The following is a 20,252-nucleotide window of genomic DNA, read 5'->3' as shown; positions in this document are numbered from 1 at the left end:
TTTATGATTAAAATTATTAGAGACTGACTTGGACATTCCTCATATTCTATTATAGCACACTGTGAATGTGAAAAATGTGAGACTAATTGCCAGAAGCAAATTAAAATCCATGGGTACGTAGATGAAAAATTGTGCCACGTAGGCCGAAGTGTAATCTGACTCGGTCGAATTCAAACACGAAGAAGGTGATGAGGCAGCAAGCAAATCTCAGGGTGCTCCAATAAACAATATCGCCTTTTAAAAAAAAAATTAAGAGATAATGAAAATAATAATAATTAGTGGATGGGAACTTTATCGGAGATGAGAAATTTGATTAGAGTGAGCAAAGCAAACTTTACACAGTGGCATCACATTCTTATCAACTTGCTCAAAGTAGTGCCGTGTGTTTTTTGTCTTAATTATTGCTATTTGGTGTTTATAAGGAAGCCCATTTTGCACATTTCGTAGCAATGCATGCATCTCCAACACTATTTTTTTTTTTCACATTGTAGAAGGGGAAAGGAAATAAAATAGAGTAGGATGGAAAATTTATGTGGTGCTAGCTTTGGTAAGATGATGAATAAGGCAAGGCCTTATTTGCTAACTGTGGGATTGCAATTTGGGATGGCAGGGACGTACCTCTTCACCATGGCTAGCCTTAACTATGGAATGAATCGTTTGGTGTTCATTGTTTATCGCAATGCCATAGCTGCATTCTCCCTTGCCCCTTTTGCATTGATTTTTGAAAGGTGTGTATTACTCAGTACTCACTCTATGCTACTTTCAAAAGAGAAAATATATATATATATTTATATATATTTTATAACTCTCGAATTCTCGTATTTTAGTACGATTTTCATTTAACATTTAAACTTTTAATTTTGTCAAGATATCTACATCCATTTCTTTAATATAGAAGAATTAAAGTTAGGACTTTATTAAGTAGACAATGACTTTTTTAAACAATATGAAAAATAGACTTTAAAATTGATCCAATAAAGTAAAAATATACTACACCTCAAATTACCCACCTAAATTTTAATATTAGGATAACCATTCGCACACCTAGTGAAATCTTATTGATTTACGTTTTTCTCTGTTCACATATGGACTATGGTGCGTGTGGTGTTTATAGTTACACTGCTGTGATTATATAACTCTAACAATACTTAAAAATTTGTAAAAAATTAAAGTAATATTTTTGTTATTTAACAATATTTTTTAATTTAAAAAAATAAAAAATATTACTAATCTTTAAAAGAATATGACCCTAATTTTAGTAGCACTTTTTAAATATTACTGAAGTTATTTGGATATTGTAACCACAGTAACTACTGTAGACTTCATAAACTCTATATATAGTCTTATTTGTTTTCTTAAATGATAATTAAATAACGTGGGGAAAAGAGTGCAAATAAAACATCACTCTTTTTTCATATTATATATGCAATTTTCTTTTTATTGTTATTGGATTCTGTTTTTACTTTTATGTCCATAAACAAACAATTTAAATGTTAAATAATCATATATCTCTCGTTTTAAAATTGTATGTATGTATGTATAATGTATCTAGGGTTATTATTTGACCTCTTCTAGGAAGCTAGTAAACTTTAATAATAAACTGATGAGTAATTACTACTTTTCTTTTTCTGTTTTCTTAATTGGTAATTAGGGATTACTTAATTTGTTTAATTTGTAATTTTTATTTGCAGGAAAGTGAGGCCAAAGATGACAATCTCTGTATTCTTCCAGATAGTGGCTCTCGGATTTCTAGAGTAATTGTTATCTAAAACCTATTTATCATTCATGATGACATGTAACACGCTAATATGCACGAATAATTAATTATAAATATAAATGGAACCCCTTTATATATATTAGTTATGACACTTGACGTAGACTCATTATTTCATTAGCACATCAAATTTTAGTAATTACACCATGCATTTTCCCCCTAATGATTTTATATAAATTGAATTTATGGTGAGAATGCTGAGTTTCATATAAACAGTGAACCAACTATTTTGATTGGTTTATTAGTTAGTTCACTGTTTCGCTTAAATAAATATTGAGATTTTGAATCTTATATTATACATATAATAATTCATTAATTAAAGATAAATCTTAAATAAAATTCTAATTTGCATTACAATAAATTAATCCTTAACTTATTGAATTAATAGTTAAAAACCAAAAATATAATCCATAGAACAAACCTTTTGAGTACTAATATAAACCAAAGACCATTTTTTTAAATTAAAGCTTTAATCAAAATTAAACTTAGAATATGCATTCGATTCTAATATTGAAAAATCCTATCATCCATCACCAAAATAAAAAAAAAATAATTATTTGAACAAATAAAATTAATACTTACGTTAAATTTTTAAAATAAATAATTTTATGATAATTCGTACAAGTTGATAATAAGAATATTAAAAATATAATTATTGAGATAGCTGTTCTTATGAACTTAATTTGTTGAGATATGTGATTTTATGTGAAAAAATGTGTATATTATGAACGTTTTTTCAGGCCGGTGATTGATCAAGGGTTCACTTTCTTGGGGATGCAATACACTTCAGCTTCATTTGCATCAGCTGTTATGAACGCCGTGCCCTCTGTCACCTTCGTGCTTGCAGTGCTTCTCAGGTAAAATTCAGTTAATTACGTACTTCTCTATTAACGAACCATGAAGGTGCGTGTATATATGTCCATGTTGAATTTCTTATTACGTAATGAATAGTGGTACAGGCCTGTGCCCTGTTTTGTTTTTTAGTTATTTTTGGGGTGTATAGTCGTAGGCCTGTTTCATCTTAGGCATTTAGCTAGGCAGACACATGAAACATTTATTTACTTATTAACAAAATAAATTTCGCTTACTCCCTCTAAATTCTATCCAAATTACTCTCATCTCTTCACTAATTGCTCAATTTACACTGACCTCCGAAAAAGTGAACGTAATTTATCCAAAACAAAAAACAAAAGCCGCAAAGCCAAATTCCAAATCATGAAACAATTTGTCGCAGACACTCATATATACATGATGAATCGACACATATTACTTTTAAATGAGTATGACGTTTACATACTATAGAAAATATGTACTAATAACAGAATTTGAACATACTATAGAAAACATGTATCCTTAAGATTATTATATTTAGAAAATTTTAAATGTTTTGGTTTTAATAGATGCACAACAATTGCATTAAAAATCAAACTTTACACAATTTTCTATAATAAATTTCTTCATTAGTAATTTTAACATAGGTAGATGTTAGCTAAATCTTTATTTTAATTATATTTATCTTTGATCAGGATCGAGCGCATAAAAATAAAGGAGATAAGGAGTCAAGCAAAATTGCTTGGAACCTTAGTAACTTTTGCAGGGGCTATGCTGATGACGCTTTACAAAGGCCCTGCAGTCAACTTGTTTCATTCATCAAACACGATGCATCAGAATGCTCAAACTCACTCTCTTGATTCTCACAAAAACTGGATTACCGGCACACTTTTCATATTCCTTGGTTGTATTGCTTGGTCTTGTTTCTACATTTTGCAGGTAAATCAAATTATTATATAATTAACTTCCTAATTAATTCTGAAAACTAAGATTAGCCTCTTAGTCTCATCCTTTTATTAACCACATTTTTTCGACCAACATCAATTATTTTTTTGTTAAATTATAGATTCTAAATCATAACTCTTTAATTTTAAATTATAAATTATAAATTCTAAAATTAATTAATGTTAGTTAAATAAAAATTATTTTATTTGTATATATGACAGTGAGTATTAAAACTATTTTGTTCTAGACAAGCTGAGATAACTCAAGTTTAATTTTTTTTAAGGTGAAAAAGAATGCGCAAAAATAATAAAGTAGGAGAATAATCACCTCAAAATTGAAAATAATAATTACAAGTCAGTTTTATCAAATTAATGTAAGAATGATTTTTTTCGCTTTATTACTTTTTGCATCTTATTCTAGAATATTGATGAAACATAATTAGATTATAAATGAGCCAATTAAAAATGCTATATGCACATAAAAAATCAGTTATCATGTATTTTATATANAATAGTCACCAAAAAAAATATATATAATTTAATTTTAATTTATTTTTAATATATTTTATATTAATAATTAATTTTAATGACTAATTTTAGTGTACGTGTAATATGAGCATGAGTCAATACATTGTTATTAAATCTTATTATTCTAACATACAAAAAAATGTGGTTGTGAATGTGGAAAACAGTCCATAACAGTGAGAAGGTACCCAGCAGAACTATCACTATCATCGTTGATATGCTTGGCGGGTACTTTTGAAAGTGCAGTGGTTGCTCTCATTTCAGATCATCGCCCTCAAGCGTGGGCAATTGGCTGGAACTACACCCTCTACGGTCCTCTCTACACTGTTAGTACCACTATTTTCATTCATCATAATTCTAATCAATCATTTTTATGCATTTCTTATTAAATATCTTGTTAATTTTGGTGAAAATGTCAGGGAATAGTGAGTTCAGGAATTGCATATTATATACAAGCGTTAGTAATGCAAAGCAGAGGACCAGTGTTTGTAACGTCTTTTAATCCGCTTTGCATGATCATCGTTGCTGCTTTGGGATCCTTCCTACTAGGAGAACAGCTCCACCTTGGAAGGTATGCTTTCATTTTCTCTGTTATTCTTCTTTTGTTTCCAGCATAAACCACTCTCTTTGGCTCATCAAATTAGAAAATATTATGGCAGAGCAAAAAATATACATTTGTGCTAAGTTTCTAAAATATTGATTGTGTTTCTGTCTCTCAGCATTATTGGAGGTATTATTATCGCAGTAGGGCTTTACTCTGTGGTGTGGGGTAAAGGAAAAGACTACACAGACCTCACAACATCATCAACAACAATAAAGGAAACTGAAACTCAGCAGCTTCCAATTACCTCACCAACTGAAAAATAAGTGAAGACAGAACTTACACTGAATAGAGAGTATATAATTTTGAAGGAAAGTGACAAAGTTACTTCACCCCTTCGTTTTCATCACTTGGAATGATGGTTGTGTTTTAGTGTGTGCAAATTATATATTAACCATGTTAAGTTCAAAAATATGACTTCGTTTCTTTATCAATATTAGATCGACTGTTTTGTTGTACTGTTTAAATCATACAAAAGTTGAAGTGTTTAGTGAATATGCAATTTTATTTTCATTTTAGTCTTTTGAAATTCTAGTTGTATCAAGAATAGAAACATAGTAGATTAAGAGTATTATGTTGAGATGTTAACTGAAGTTTTAATGAAGGAATTGAACTTATTATGATAAGTCAACTATGTAATTTCTGGAACGTAATATTTTGTCAACATAATTTATTGATTCATGAAGAGGTCCTATGCCATAAATTATAAATAGAACAATCAACAGTGGAGTAAAAATCAAAGAAAGAAAATTTAGCAACGAATCTCCCATGCAAGATTCCAACCCTGCTATCTTGGTTTCTGAACAAGTCCAATTTAGCAATTTGTTGAGTCCAAGTGAATCCACACATTGAATATCTTGAAGATTACCTGCTCCATTTCCATGTTTTTTCGCAAAAATTAAGGCATTCCTAATAGCATATGCTTCTGCTGCTATAATTGAAATGGCTCTGATCTTCTCAGTTGTCATTGTTGTCCCTGAGTACCGCTGCCATTGATTTTTTCGCTATTTCCTTCCTAAAAGCCACATCTACATAAATCTTGGTCCATCTCCTTGGTAGTGGTTTCTAGGTAACCCTTCCTCTTTTTTCCTATATTATTGGTGTTTCTTGTTTGTTTTGCTTCCTCTGTCTGTTCTGCATTATTGAAGTTAACTTCTCGTATATTTGCTTTGATTATAACTATTGTTGCGCCTGCAGTTATATTCTGAAAAGTTGCTTGATTCCTTGCCTTCTATATTTCCCAAATAGACAAACCCAACTTCGCTCATCATCCTTTCTTTTTTTTTCCCCTTCGTGTTGTTTAATTCTCTTGAATAGGTCCATAAGCCAGATTTCAAAAGACTTGACCGATTCTCTTGTTGGGCTGCACTAGACCTGTCCACTAACAAAATATCAAGGGTTGCTCAGTAGTTTTCACATTCTTCCCTGCAAATTTGACATTTAGGAATATTATTAATTTTCTATTAAAAAGATTGTTATAACACTGGTAATATATCATGTGAAGACTTTTTGAGGTGCCTTTAGTTTCCAAATGTCTTTCCATAATTCATTCAAATCAGTGCTTGATGAGGCCAAATAAGCTTGTCTTCCCTTTTTATCTTGCTTATTGGAGTTCTCAATATTTTCTCCCTCAATGGTTCTGGGAAAACCTCCCTCAGCAACACTACAATCCAACCAATACCACTAATCATCAATTCTTTAACTGATTCCAAATTTGAGTTACTATTTCTTAGAATCTTATCCAGACCAATAACCCATTTACCCCTCCAAATATTGATGTTTGAGCCCTCTCCTATGCTCCATCTACCTTGCTTTCTTAGAAAATTCCTACCTTTCATAATGCTTATCCAAACCTAATAAGCATCTCTTTCTCTCTTGCTTCCCAAAAATTGCTTTCTTCGAAATAAATTACCTTCAAAACTCTCACCGATAAAGTTTCCGAATTATTAATAATTATGACGTCGAGACATCGTTTGTCTCACCAATCTTAGCGAGGTTAGTAACTCCATTATGGTAAAAATAGCCAAGAACCTACCTTGATTGACCAAACCAAAGATGCACCTCTTACTCTCAGAGTCTAGAGGAAAATAGGCACACTACTTATTTAAATATATAGCTCAATCATTTCAACTTCATTTCATCAACAAATGGTACATGAGTTATTTATACTAGTGAGAAAAGGAAAAGCCTTCATATCTTGGACAATGTGAGACTAACTCATAACACAATATAATAATATATACTAAACTAGACTACTTTAATTAACGACACAAACATAAAGATATATGCTCCTGCATCATTCTCCCTGGGTTAGAAAGAGCTCATGCATTATCCTCTTTGGGTAGAAAAAGGCTTATCTTGTATTGGCGAAAGATTCTATTGGTGAGTGCATTTGGTCTTGAAAGATGTGAAAAGGCATAGCTCAACTTGATTCTTTAGACCATCTAGATGTTGTAACAGAGTTAATACGATCTTTTTGCTATCTTTGATAAAGGAACATGTATTTTTAAAACCATCATGAATAGATCGACGATCATATTGCCAAGGACGTCCTAACAATAAGTGACACGCATCCATTGGGATGATGTCACACCATACTTTATTTTTGTATTTACTTCCCATAGAGAATTGGACACAGCATCGCTTTATTATTTTAATTTCATTCTCTTTTTTTAATCAATGCAACTTGTAAGGATGAAGATGTAACTCGGTTGGAAGCTTTAGCTTGTCTACCATATAATTTAAAACAACATTCTCAGAATTTTCGCTATCTATGATGACTTTGCATACCTTCTCTTCAATAGTACATCTTGTGTGAAAGATGTTGTGACATCACCAACTCTCATCTTCTGTTATCCTTGCGGTATTCAAGCTTCGACGAATTACTAAAACTTCTCCACAATCAGCTGGAACTTCTAAAAATAGCATAGGCAACCTCACCTTCCTCCTCTTGCTCCTGGATTGGTTCTTCGTTAACCCTTTTCTCGGCAAGAGTGATAACCTTCTGTTTGGATAATCAGTAGCAATATGTCTAAAATCTTGACATTTGAAGTATTTCTTACCTGATGATCGATGCTCCTTGTTGCTTTTAAAAGATCCTGTCTTCATTTCTTGTTGAACATCAAGGATAATTTCTTTATCCTTCAGCGACTGAGTGTTACTCCTTTGTGTTCTGTGCTTTTCAATCTTTAATGATAGCCTAATGACATCATTCAATGTCTAATATGGTTGCAGGTGAATGATATCAGAAATTTCTATGTTCAGTCTTCTAAGATAACGAGCAATTGTTTGTTCTTCAGGTTCTTGAATGTCACACTTCATAAGAAACTTTTCGAAGTCCATTGTATATTTGATAAACCACTATTTTATGGTTTATCTTATGCTTAATTGAGTAGTTTTTATCAACTCTTTACCCATTTATTCATACTAATCGCATGCTTTATGTTTTCCTTCCTGATTTTGTGCTATGATTGAAAACATGCTTCTTTGGCCATTATATTACTAATATTAATCCTCTCTTATCACCATTAGATGCCTTGATATGTGTGTTAAGTGTTTTCAGAGATTACAGGACAGGAATGGCTTAGAGGATGGAAAGGAAGCATGCAAAAGTGGAAGGAATACAAGAAACTGAAGGAACTGCTAAAGCTGTCCAGCCTGACCTCTCTGCACTCAAATAGTCATAACTTGAGCTACAGAGGTCCAAATGATGCGGTTCCAGTTGTGTTGGAAAGCTAACGTCCGGGGCTTCGATTTGATATATAATTTCTTATAGCTGCCCCGACGTTAGGCGACGCGAACGCGTGAATGATGCGCCCGCGTCATATCTGCGAATTGCAATCCGCGCGAACGCGTGGACGACGCCTCCGCGTCACTTTCCCGCGACCTGAACGTAACAGAAACCGCTGGGAGTGATTTCTGAGCTGTTTTTAACCTAGTTTTCAGCCCAGAACACACAGATTAGAGGCTATAAAGTGGGGGAATGCATCCATTCATAATCATGCTTTCATAATTCATAATTTTAGTTTTAGATGTAGTTTTTAGAGAGAGAGACTCTCTCCTCTCTCTTAGGATTTAGTTTTAGGATTTAAGATTATTTCTTCTTCATCACAGGTTCAATGTTCCTCTTATTTATTTTCTAATTTTATTATATACTTTTAATTATTATTTATCTTTTCAATTTGGCTTATGCTACATTCATGTTATGATTTTCTTAATTAATATTATTTGAGGTATTTCATATTTAAGATTGCCTTGCTTTATTTATATTGATGCTTTTAATTTAATTTAGATATTTTTTCCCTTTTGGTTTGGATTAAGTAATTGGTAACGCTTGAGCTGTCAAATAAAGCAGTTGTTGATATTGGGAGTTGCTCCAATAACTCTAGTCTTTCCATAGGATTTGACTAGGACCTGAGGATTAAGCTAATTAATCCACTTGATTTACCTTCATAGTTAGAGGTTAACAAAGTCAGATTAAAATCCAATTCTCATCACAATTGATAAGGATAGGACTTCCAATTCTTATACCTTGCCAAGAGTTTTATTTTATAGTTATTTATTTATTTTACTTGTCATTCAACATACTTCTTTCTTACTTTCAAAACCCCCAATTTACAATCTTCATAACCAATAATAAGAACATACTTCCCTGCAGTTCCTTGAGAAGACGATCCAAGGTTTAAATACTTCGGTTATCAATTTATTTAGGGGTTTGTTACTTTTGACAACCAAAACGTTTGTAAGAAAGGTTGATTGCTTGGTTTAGAAACTATACTTGCAACGAGAGTTTACTATAACTTCTAAACCATCAATCTTCAGTTCTTCAATATTCTTCTACAGATAATGACTTTTGCCTCAAACTGTGAAATTTGATGAAGGTGTCTTGCCTGTAATGTTCAGAAAGGAACTTGCGCTTGAGCTCACGACGCATTTTATCCCATGTCTTGATCTTTCTTCTTCCTTCTCTTTCTCGCTGACGCTTGAGGTTCTTCCACCATTTTGATGCATGCTTCTTCAACTTGATTGCTACAAGCTTTACATGTTTATTGTCTGGAATGTCTTTTAACTCGAACACTCTTTTCACTGTGTAAAGCCAGTCGATGAAATTATCAGGTTGGAGTCTCCCTTCAAATTCAGAAATATCAATTTGGATTCATAAGTCTTTAGCTTTGTGAGTTGTATTGTGTCGTGCTCTTTGTGTGGACAAATCTTCAGACGAAGAAGAATAATGAAAGGGATTTGAATTATCCTCTTTACTAGAAGAACTGTCATCACTCTACTTGCCATTATTATTTTGATCAGCTTCATATTTTGTAAGTTGCTCTTGCAATTCCTTAACTTGACAGCATAACTCCTCCATTTCAATCTCTTGAGTAGTTCTCCGCTTTGAAGCCATCTTTTATTACTATGCAATGAGGTTGATGCTTAGACGCGATGTTATGATGATGATGATGCACGATGATGATGGGAATGCACTAAGATAATCACCAACGGTAAAGGCACCAAAAGAAGATAAAAGAACAATATTACCCGAAACTCTACAGCAGACAATCCGCACTGACGATGACTCGTACCAACAGCGAAAGCACTGTACTAAAGACCCGTACCCACAAACGAAATAAAAATTTTACTAGAATAAGGCGATGAACTGACCTTGCTCTAATACCAAACTGACGCTGAGACATCGTTTGTTTCACTAATCTTGGCGAGGTTAGCAACCCCACTGTGGTAAAAAAAGCCAAGAACCCACATTGGTTGGCCAAGCCAAGGATGCACCTCTTACTCTTAAAGAGCCTAGAGGAAAATAAGCACACTGCTTATTTAAATATATAACTCAATCAATTCAACTTTATTTCATAAACAAATGGTACATGAGTTATTTATACTAGTGAGAAAAAGAAAAGCCTTCATGACTTGGATAATGTGGGACTAACTCATACCACAATATAATAATATATGCTAAACTAGACTATTTTAATTAATGACATAAACATAAAGATATATGCTCCTACATCAAATTATCGAAGCACGCTGGGCAAAATAGGCAATGTTTTGATATTGAAAGTATCTAAAACAAACCTTCAGAAAAAATTATTTTCGGTGAATAAATATTTTTTTATCTTTTTATTTAAAATATTATTATTAGTACATTAATATTAAAAATACATGAAAGATAAAGCATACTTTAAAAAAACATATTATGAGATCAAACAATTTTATGATTGTAGGTATTTGTTTGCACGGGAGGCTGTGCGGAGAACTTTGACTTATGATATTCATCGAAGATGACTTTTAGTAATGAGATTAACCTTTTATTTGTCTAGAAAGCAAAATATCATCTTTAAAGACTATGACAATCTTGAGAAAAATCATGGATTAAGAGAAAGGGAAAGATATGATGTTTTTAGCATAGATGGAGGCCAACAAAAAATTTGACGTAGGTCAAACTTTAACGGATGTTGAGTTTTCAAATTAATTTGTTTATGATAGAGAAGAAAGAGAATGACATCCGCGCAAGAGAGGATATTCTATCGGGAGGTTAAACTATGTTCCATCAGATACAGGTGATATCTACTATATGAGAACTTTTTTAACTATTCAAAAAAGTTGCACAACATGTGAGTTTATTAAGACAGTTAATGGGATTACATATTCTAACTTTCAAGATGCTTTCTATTTTATAGGACTATTGTGTATTCATTGTAGCTATTAATGAGGTCTGGTCATTAATTGAGAAAACTGTTTGTGATGCTATTGATATCTAATAGTGTTAGCAAACTAAATTGTATTTAGAATGCAACTTGGACATTATTGGCTGATAGGATACCATATACGAGGAGAAAAATATTAAAACACCAAGGTATTTCACTATGTGGTAAATCATTATCACATGTAGGACTTTACTTTCCAAAATTAGTGTATACCCATAGGAAACTTTACGTTGCTTTGTCAAGAGTTAAGAGTCACAATGACCTGAACATTCTAATTCTTAATAAAGACAGCAATCCAAAGTCATCGACAACAAATATCGTGTTCAACGAAGTTTTTAATAATATTTAGGTAAAAAAATAGTATTTTTATTTTAGTAATATGTTGTGATTTACACTTTTGTATAAATATTTGTCGTAGATATAGCTAATTTATTAACTATACTTTCAGACTTGAAATAAAATATGTAACATGGAGCACAACATCATATGTCAACTGCTTTTCTAATGAGGTTAGTAAAATACTAGGTTGTCGATAAATTTTCATTAGTCTTATGATATAAAGTTTAGTTTAAATTGACATGCTACTATTACAATTATACATGTTCTTATTTTTTTAGGTCTCTTTTCTTATGGTTCAAGAATATTATAGACTTCAAATTGTTCCATTTGCATTTTACCTTGAATAAAGATAAAACAATATATTTAGTACGTTTATTATATAATGACGATAATAGTGTTATACTAAACTTGAGAAATTTATGATTATAAAATATTATTTTTGATTTACCATGTTAAATTAAAATGTAAGTCCGTGCATCGCACGGGTTTATTTTCTTAAAGATTATATAATTTGATTTATTGAATAAACAAAAAAAACTCAATCAAAAACATATACACAAAATAACTAAAGGATTGAACAATGCTAATACAAACTGAAATTCTTACAGTAAAAGACCTCTTTAAATCCACATATTCAACACATTATAAAAAAAACACTTACCTTACATTAAACCAATCAAACGTTCCGATTTCTCTTGATATAAGTTCACCCAGTCCTAAAATACATATGTCAAGCACTTCAACAAAAAGAAATAATAAGCATGCTATGATAGTGAGTCAAATGTTGATTAGTAACAAAAAAGTTAGCATGATAAAGGAAGGAAATAAAACAACCCTCAACCTCAAGTCCTCTTGATAAAACCACTTACCCACTTACACAAATCGTCAGCAAACATTATTAGTTTATTACCAAGAACATGATTAATTCAATTCGTTAACTAGTGATCCTAAAATTGGCATTAGGTCTTCTAGCAAACACTTTTTCATTCTTATTATGCGAATTTGAGACAATTTTAAGTTTAGTTTGTCCCTTTGATGCTTAGTAATGTTGGGAGGGAAGGTATGACTAACTAGATAATTAGCTATAGGCGCATACCAAGGAACTACTTCAGATACTGCATGCAAGCTATCAATGGAAAAGCATCATTGATAGGAGTGGAGTCATCCTTAATGTGCTCAAGGCGACTCAAGTGGTCTGCCACTAAATTCTGAGAACTACTCCTATCTTTAATTTCTAAATCAAATTCTTACAGCAGCAGTATCCAATGTATTAGCCTTGGTTTGGACTCTTTTTTTAGCTAATAAATATTTTAGAGCTGCGTGGTCTGAGTACACTACCACCTTAGTACCAAGTAAGTAGGCTCGGAATTTATCCAAAGCAAAAACAATAGCCAGAAGCTCTTTCTCAGTGGTAGTGTAATTAGACTGAGCAGCGTCTAATGTCTTTGAAGCATATGCAATTACAAAAGGATCCTTACCTGCGCGTTGAGCCAGCGCCGCTCCTACTGCATGGTTGGAGGCATCACACATAATCTCAAAAGGCTGGCTCCAGTCTGGTCCTCTCACAATTGGAGCTTGAGTCAAGGCGATCTTCAGCTTATCAAACGCTTCTATACAGTCCTCACTTAGCTCGAACTCAACATCCTTCTGCAGTAGTCTGGATAAAGGTAGTGCTACCTTACAAAAGTCCTTGATGAATCTCCGGTAAAAACCTGCATGGCCAAGGAACGAACGGACTTCCCTCACGGACTTACCTTTGCTGGATCAACTGAAATACCAGTCTTAGAAACAACGTGTCCTAGAACAATACCTTGTTTGACCATAAAATAACACTTTTCAAAATTCAAAACAAGGTTTGAACTAACACACCTGTCTAATACTCTAGATAAACTATCCAAGCAAAGGCTAAAGGAATCACCGTATACGCTAAAATCATCCATGAAAACTTCCATACAGCTCTTAATAAGATCAGAGAAAGGACTCATCATGCACCTTTGGAAAGTAGCTGGTGCATTGCACAAGCCAAAAGGCATCTTCTTGTAAGCATAGGTTCCAAAGAGACATATAAAAGTAGTCTTTTCCTGATCTTCGGGAGCTATATGGATCTGGAAATAGCCTGTGTAACCATCTAAAAAGCAGTAATGTGATTTACCTGACAAGCGATCCAGCATTTGATCAATGAATGGCAGGGGATAGTGATCCTTACGAGTAGCCTGCTTGAGGCACCTATAATCAATGCAAACCCTCCAGGAATTCTGCACTCTAGTTGCTATTAGCTCTCCTTGCTCATTCTTCACTGTAGTGACTCCAGACTTCTTGGGCCCCACCTGTACTGGGCTTACCCATTCGCTATCTGAGATTGGATAGATGATATCAGCTTCCAGCAGTCTAGTTACTTCTTTCTTGACAACCTCCAAGATAGTGGGGTTCAGCCGCCTCTGAGGTTGGCGGACAGGTCTTGCTCCCTCTTCTAGAAATATCCTGTGCTCACAAACTTGAGGGCTGATGCCTACTATATCTGCCAAACTCCACCCAATAGCCTTCTTGTGTCTTCTCATCACACTGAGCAGCTGCTCCTCTTGTTGGGGAGTGAGTTCCCTTACAATGATAATTGGGAGCTTCTGATTGTCCTCAAGGTAAGCATACTTGAGGTGGGGTGGAAGAGGCTTTAACTCCAATTTTTGCTCATAGCTAGGTACTTGATCATCTGGAGCTAGTGATGATGGCAAAGTGTCCTCATTATGTTCAGGGGGTTTCCCCACACTTATAGCTTGCTCCATGTGCATCTTCTCTACTTCTTCTTGGTGGATCTCAGCCACAGTCTCATCAATGATGTCAAACTGGAAGATGGAATGATCTTCTAGAGGGTACTTCATGGCTTCATTCATATTGAAGCTCACTGCTCGGCCGTCTATCTCAAAAGAATAAGTCCCTGAGAAGGCATCCAACTTGAACTTTGAGGTCTTCAGGAATGGTCTTCCAAGCAGGATGGATGACGGTCTTCCTGAGTCATTAGGGGGCATTTCCAAGATATAGAAGTCAATGGAAAATGTGAGCCCCTTAATGCTCACCAGCACGTCCTCAGCAATTCTGACCACTGTAATAATGCTTTTATCTGCTAACACAAAACGAGCTGCCGACCTTTTTAAGGGAGGGAGCCTCAAAGCATCATATATAGACAAAGGCATAATACTCACGCACGCTCCTGAGTCATACATGCAGTCAGAAAATATTACACCCCTAATGATACAGTTAACCATGCATGGCCCTGGATCACTACATTTTTCAGGTATATCCCCCATTAAAGCAGATATGGAAGTACCTAAAGGAATAGTTTCTAATTCATTAATCTTATTCTTATGCATGCACAAATCATTTAGAAACTTTGTATATTTAGGTACTTGCTAAATAACATAAAAAAGGGGAACAGTTACCTCAACCTTTTTGAAGATTTCTACTATTTTGGGATCGAGTTCCATCTGCTTTCTGGGCTTTCTTGCAAGGTGCGAAAATGGGATAGGGATGGCGTCTCTGGTAGCTTTAGCCTCTTCTAGTGCACCATTCTTGGGTTGAGTTGCTTTTTCTTCAACCATGTCTTGTACTTCATCTTCCTCTTCAACATCCTCCACTTCAACCATGTCCTCAACTGGGGCGTTTTCTTGTTTGCTTGGCTCCTCCTGATTTCTCTCTTGCAGTGTGGTTCCAGACCTCAAAGTGATGGCATTGATGCCACCCTTGGGGTTGGGTAAGGGTTGAGAAGAAATTCCACTGCAGCTTGGAGGTTGATTGTTGGAAGTGTTCATTGATCCAATCTGTGAGACAAGCGCTTGTACAGTAGAGGTCAGACCGTTTAAGGTAGAATTAAGTGAATTCTGCATGTCTTGCTATCCTTGTGCAAGAGAACGAAACATTTAATCAGTAGAAGAGGAAGGGGTAAGTGATATGAAGGATCTGCTGTTGGTTGTTCTGAGGCGCTTGGGACTGCCTTAAGTGAGGTGCTCTGTAAGGCTGGTTCTGGTTCTGCTGTCTGTTATTATTGTTGTTGTTATTGCCCCACCTCTGATTTCCATTGTTGTCTCTGCCTCCTCTGTTGTCCCTCCATCCTTGGCTGGAATTATCCCTCCAGCCTTGGTTAGAATTATCTCTCCACCCCTGGTTGGAGTTATCCTGCCAACCTTGGTTATAGTTCCCACCTTGGTTATTATTGCCGCCTTGTTGATAGTATCCTTGATTCGGGCGGTCATAGAAGTTGTGAGTAGCTGCCAAGGTGTTGTCTTCTTGTTGGAGTTGTGGACACTCATCAGTGTAATGACTATAATCAGCACATATTCCGTAAATTCTTTGAGGAACCAATTGTTGACTTTGTTGTGATGGGGGAGGCTGAGGTTGCTGTTGATTTAGCTGTATCTGCTTCAGTAGGTTGGTCATCTCACATATAGCCTGTGTAAGAGCAGTAGTCTCACTGCTAGAGAAAACCTCTACAATAGCTTTGGGATGGTGGTTCCTGTGCCTAGCATTCCGAGTGGACTCAGCTAGATCGGCAATCAGCTGCCACGCTTCTGTTGCCGTCTTGTACTTCTTCAAAGAGCCATTGCTTGCAGTATCTAGTGTGGTCTTATCCTGAGGCTTCATGCCTTGTGTGAAGTAGCTGATCAGCACCATCTCATCAATCTTGTGGTGGAAACATGAATCTAAGGGGTTTCTGAGGCGTTCCCAGTACTCATAAAGGGTTTTTGACTCTCCTTGGATAATACAGGAGATCTCTGTCCTTAGTCTAACTGTAACTTCAGCCGGAAAGTGTTTGTCTAGGAACTCTCTCCTGAGCATATCCCAATTAGTAACCACTGCCTCAGGTTGAGTGTAGTACCACTCTCTCGCCTTTCCCTCAAGAGAAAATGGGAAGGCAATCAGCCAAATAGTAGTCTTATCAGCACCATGACGCCAAGCAGTAGAACATTAAGTCTTTCTCCCTTCGTTTTGAATAATCTCACTTGGTCTTAATCTCTTTTACTCTTATTCTTGCACAACTCACCATAGACTCTTATGGAAACAAACTTTTCTTTATTTGATGATCATGAGACCTAAACAACATTGCATTTTCTTTCTTTAAAATTAAAGTCAAAGCACAAAGGACTCATAAACAGCTTAAGCATAAGGAAATTAAAGCAACTATCCTAACACTGCAACTATTATCAAACTACTTAACAGAAATTCAGAATTAAAAACTTGAGATTATCAACCATGGGACTCAACAGCCTTTGATTCTTGGAGCAGCTTCAATTCATTGGCCCTTTTCCCTTGTCTTTCTTCTTGGAGGAGGAGTCATCACCATTTTTCTTTGAGGATCCTTCTTGTGCCTGGGTGTCTTTAGGCTTCCAAAATTCCAGCCTTCTCATGTAGGCTGGTGGCAAGAAATTGTGATCTTCAATGGCGCCAATAACTTGGTACGCACAATTGTAATCTCAACTCTTTGTCACAACTCCGCACAACTAACCAGCAAGTGCACTGGATCGTTCAAGTAATAAACCTTACGTGAGTAAGGGTCGATCCCATGGAGATTGTCGGCTTGAAGCAAGCTATGGTCATCTTGTAAATCTCAGTCAGGCGGATTCAAATGGTTATGGAGAATTGATAATTAAAAGATGAATAAAATATAAAATAGGATAGAGATACTTATGTAATTCATTGGTGAGAATTTTAGATAAGCGTATGAAAATGCTTTGTTCCTCCTGAACTTCTGCTTTCCTATTGTCTTCATCCAATCATTCATACTCCTTTCCATGGCAAGCTGTATGTTGGGTTTCACCGTTGTCAATGGCTACCTCCCGTCCTCTCAGTGAAAATGGTCCAAATGCACTGTCACCGCACGGCTAATCAGCTGTTGGTTCTCGATCATGTTGGAATAGGATCCATTGATCCTTTTGCGTCTGTCACTACGCCCAACACTCGCGAGTTTGAAGCTCGTCACAGTCATCCATTCCCAGATCCCTTTCCAATGTCACCTCTGAAGTGTTGGATGTTGGGTTGAGAAACCTTCTTACAAAATCTAGCCACCCTCTAGCTTGGGCGCTCAAATCCCTTCTCCTCAGTTGGTTGGGCTTTTTGTCTTTGTCATTGATCCACTGCACATTCAGTACACAAATCTCATTCAGAATCTCTTCATAGCCAGGATCTTGTTGCTTTATCCTCTCTTCATAGCTCCGGGTGAAGTTTGTTTGCTTCACCATCAGTATCCTATCTATGTTGGAGGGGCTATAGTCAATAGCTTTCCCCCTAACATAACTCAGATAGCCATAAGGTTGCCCAGGTTGTGACACTGCATTGGCGTAAAACTCTCTGACTAAGCTCTCCACCACCTTCCTTGGTGGATTGCACAAGAGTGCCCATCCTGTATTGTTGGTCTCTCTATTAATCTCTGGATGCTCATTCCTTCCAAGTTGGAAGCCCACCTCTGGAATGATTTTCCTCTCACTCACCCAACCATAAAATGGGTTTTGGTTGAATGATGAGAGGAACTTGTATTCATTGAAGCTTGAGGATCCGGAGGTTGGTTCCTTGGTGTTTCTCTTCTCTGATGAGGAGGCTCTTGGTGGTGCCATTGGGGTGAGAAAAGAGGTTTGAAAGGTTGAAGAAGAGTTGAAGAAAGAAGTAAAGAAAGGAGAGCAAAGCAAGGGTTTGCTCCACAATACCAAACTTAGGACTTGATTATCCCTAATCAAGTAGAAGAGAATAGAAAGATAAGGGAACAAAAGGAAGAGGAAGTGCAGAGGTTTGGGTGTGAAGTTGGGTTTGAAGTGTAGAGGGGAGTGGAGGGGTAAGTGGCTTTTATAAGAAGAAAGGGTAGTTTGGAGGATGGGGAAGGTGGGAAGTAAAAAGCAATTAAATGTTTTCCCACTTGGGAGTGGCGCCTAGCGTGGGAAGAGGCGCCAATCCTCATCCCTTTGGCTTCCTTCAGATGTTGGGTTCCATGGTGAAAGTACACTTTGACTCCTTGCCTAGTGAATTATCAATCAAGTGGGCCCCACCTATCTTAAAATTGAAGACCGAAAACCCCATCAGTAATGACAAAAAGAATTCTTCATATTTCCTCTATTATGAGTCAATTAAAATGCAATTGATGAGTGTCCCTTGGGGGACCAAACTTAATCTCATTGCATCTAATAAATTGGTTTCATCATTAGATTATAATGTGTTCATAAGGGTGGAATAAATTTACTTCTTTCACATTTCTTCTCTTCCAATCCCTTCGTACACATTAAAATCACTTTTTATGCACCCACCAATTTATTAAATGCTTCAAACTCAAACCATCTTGGGCTTGCCGTGTGAGTTTCTTATGGTGGTGGCCACACCAAACTTAATTTTTGGGCTTACTTTCAAAGTTAATTTAATCAATAAGTAGTAAGCCTAAATTAAGTTGATTAGTGGCCACACCAAACTTAGCTTTTTAGCTAGTTTCTGAGCCCACTCAATCACCCTCAATTAGTGTGTTTAGCATATTTGCACTTCCAGTAAACAAAAGAGAATAAACCAATGACTATCAACTAATGTACTAAAAATTAAACTACCTAGGTTAACAATCATAAACTACTTCTAGAAAGCAAGAAATTGAAAGGATATGGTTGTTAGGGTGCCTCCCAACCAACACTTCTTTAACGTCACTAGCTTGACATTTCTCCCTCTTTAGTTGAGGTTGTAGCTCACTCTCTACTCATCCAAAGAGTCCCCCAGGTAGTGCTTAAGCCTGTGGCCATTGATAGTAAAGGTCCTCTGTGTCTTGTCCTCCATAAGCTCTACATGACCATAGGGAGACACCTTAAGGAATGTGAAAGGTCCAGACCATCTGGACTTTAGCTTCCCTTGGAAGAACTTGAGCCTTGAGTTGTATAGTAGCACTCTTTGGCCTTCTATAAACTCTCTTCTTGCTAGCTTTTGATCATGCCATTTCTTTGTGTTTTCCTTATAAATATTAGCATTCTCATAAGCTTGATTTCTGAATTCTTCCAGCTCATTGAGTAGTAGTAGCCTTGTTTCCTGAGCAGCTTGATTATCAAAGTTCAACATCTTTAGAGCCCAAAATGCTCTATGTTCAAGTTCCACTGGTAGGTGACAAGCTTTTCCAAACACCAATTGGTATGGAGACATGCCAATAGGTGTCTTAAAAGCTGTCCTATAGGCCCATAATTTATCATCCAGCTTCTTGAACTAATCTTTTCTTGAGTTTCCAACAATCTTTTCAAGGATTCTCTTGAGCTCTCTGTTTGAGATTTCAGCTTGACCATTGATTTGTGGAGGTATGGGGTTGCCACTTTGTGCTTCATACCATATTTAAGGAGGATTGTCTCAAGATGCTTGTTGCAAAAGTGACTCCCTCCATCACTTACAAGAGCTCTTGGAACCCCATATCTGCTGAATATATTCTTCCTTAAAAAGTTAATGACTAATGCCAGGGCATTTTGGCCAGTTTCACTGACCTTTTTCTTTACTATTTTAGGGTAGTTTCATGCATTTTCTTAGTAAATAAG

At 35.5% G+C, this 20,252-nt stretch overlaps 2 protein-coding genes across 2 annotated transcripts; one reads left to right on the top strand and one right to left on the bottom strand.

Moving 5' to 3' along the window:
- LOC107624154 (WAT1-related protein At4g08290) lies at nt 428–5,293 on the top strand. Its single transcript, XM_016326621.2, has 7 exons — nt 428–728; nt 1,692–1,754; nt 2,515–2,631; nt 3,301–3,544; nt 4,242–4,400; nt 4,494–4,645; nt 4,794–5,293. Exons 1-7 carry the CDS (start codon nt 520–522, stop codon nt 4,939–4,941), a joined length of 1,092 nt encoding a protein of 363 aa, XP_016182107.1. The 5' UTR covers nt 428–519; the 3' UTR covers nt 4,942–5,293.
- On the bottom strand, nt 19,435–19,872 carry LOC107620670. Its single transcript, XM_016322800.1, has one exon. The coding sequence runs from the start codon at nt 19,870–19,872 to the stop codon at nt 19,435–19,437; it is 438 nt and encodes a 145-aa protein (XP_016178286.1).

Source organism: Arachis ipaensis, chromosome B10 (genome assembly GCF_000816755.2).
Source record: "Arachis ipaensis cultivar K30076 chromosome B10, Araip1.1, whole genome shotgun sequence".
In the NCBI taxonomy this organism is placed as follows: Eukaryota; Viridiplantae; Streptophyta; class Magnoliopsida; order Fabales; family Fabaceae; genus Arachis; species Arachis ipaensis.
The sequence above is the reverse complement of the archived record's forward strand: the minus strand, read 5'-3'. Positions and strand labels throughout refer to the sequence as shown.

Coding starts and splice junctions, on each gene's coding strand:
- LOC107624154 (XM_016326621.2), top strand. CDS start 520: ATGGAAAATTTATGTGGTGCTAGCTTTGGTAAGATGATGAATAAGGCA. Junction 2,632..3,300: donor GTGCTTGCAGTGCTTCTCAG/GTAAAATTCAGT, acceptor ATCTTTGATCAG/GATCGAGCGCATAAAAATAA. Junction 4,401..4,493: donor TCTACGGTCCTCTCTACACT/GTTAGTACCACT, acceptor TGAAAATGTCAG/GGAATAGTGAGTTCAGGAAT.
- LOC107620670 (XM_016322800.1), bottom strand. CDS start 19,872: ATGTCTCCATACCAATTGGTGTTTGGAAAAGCTTGTCACCTACCAGTG.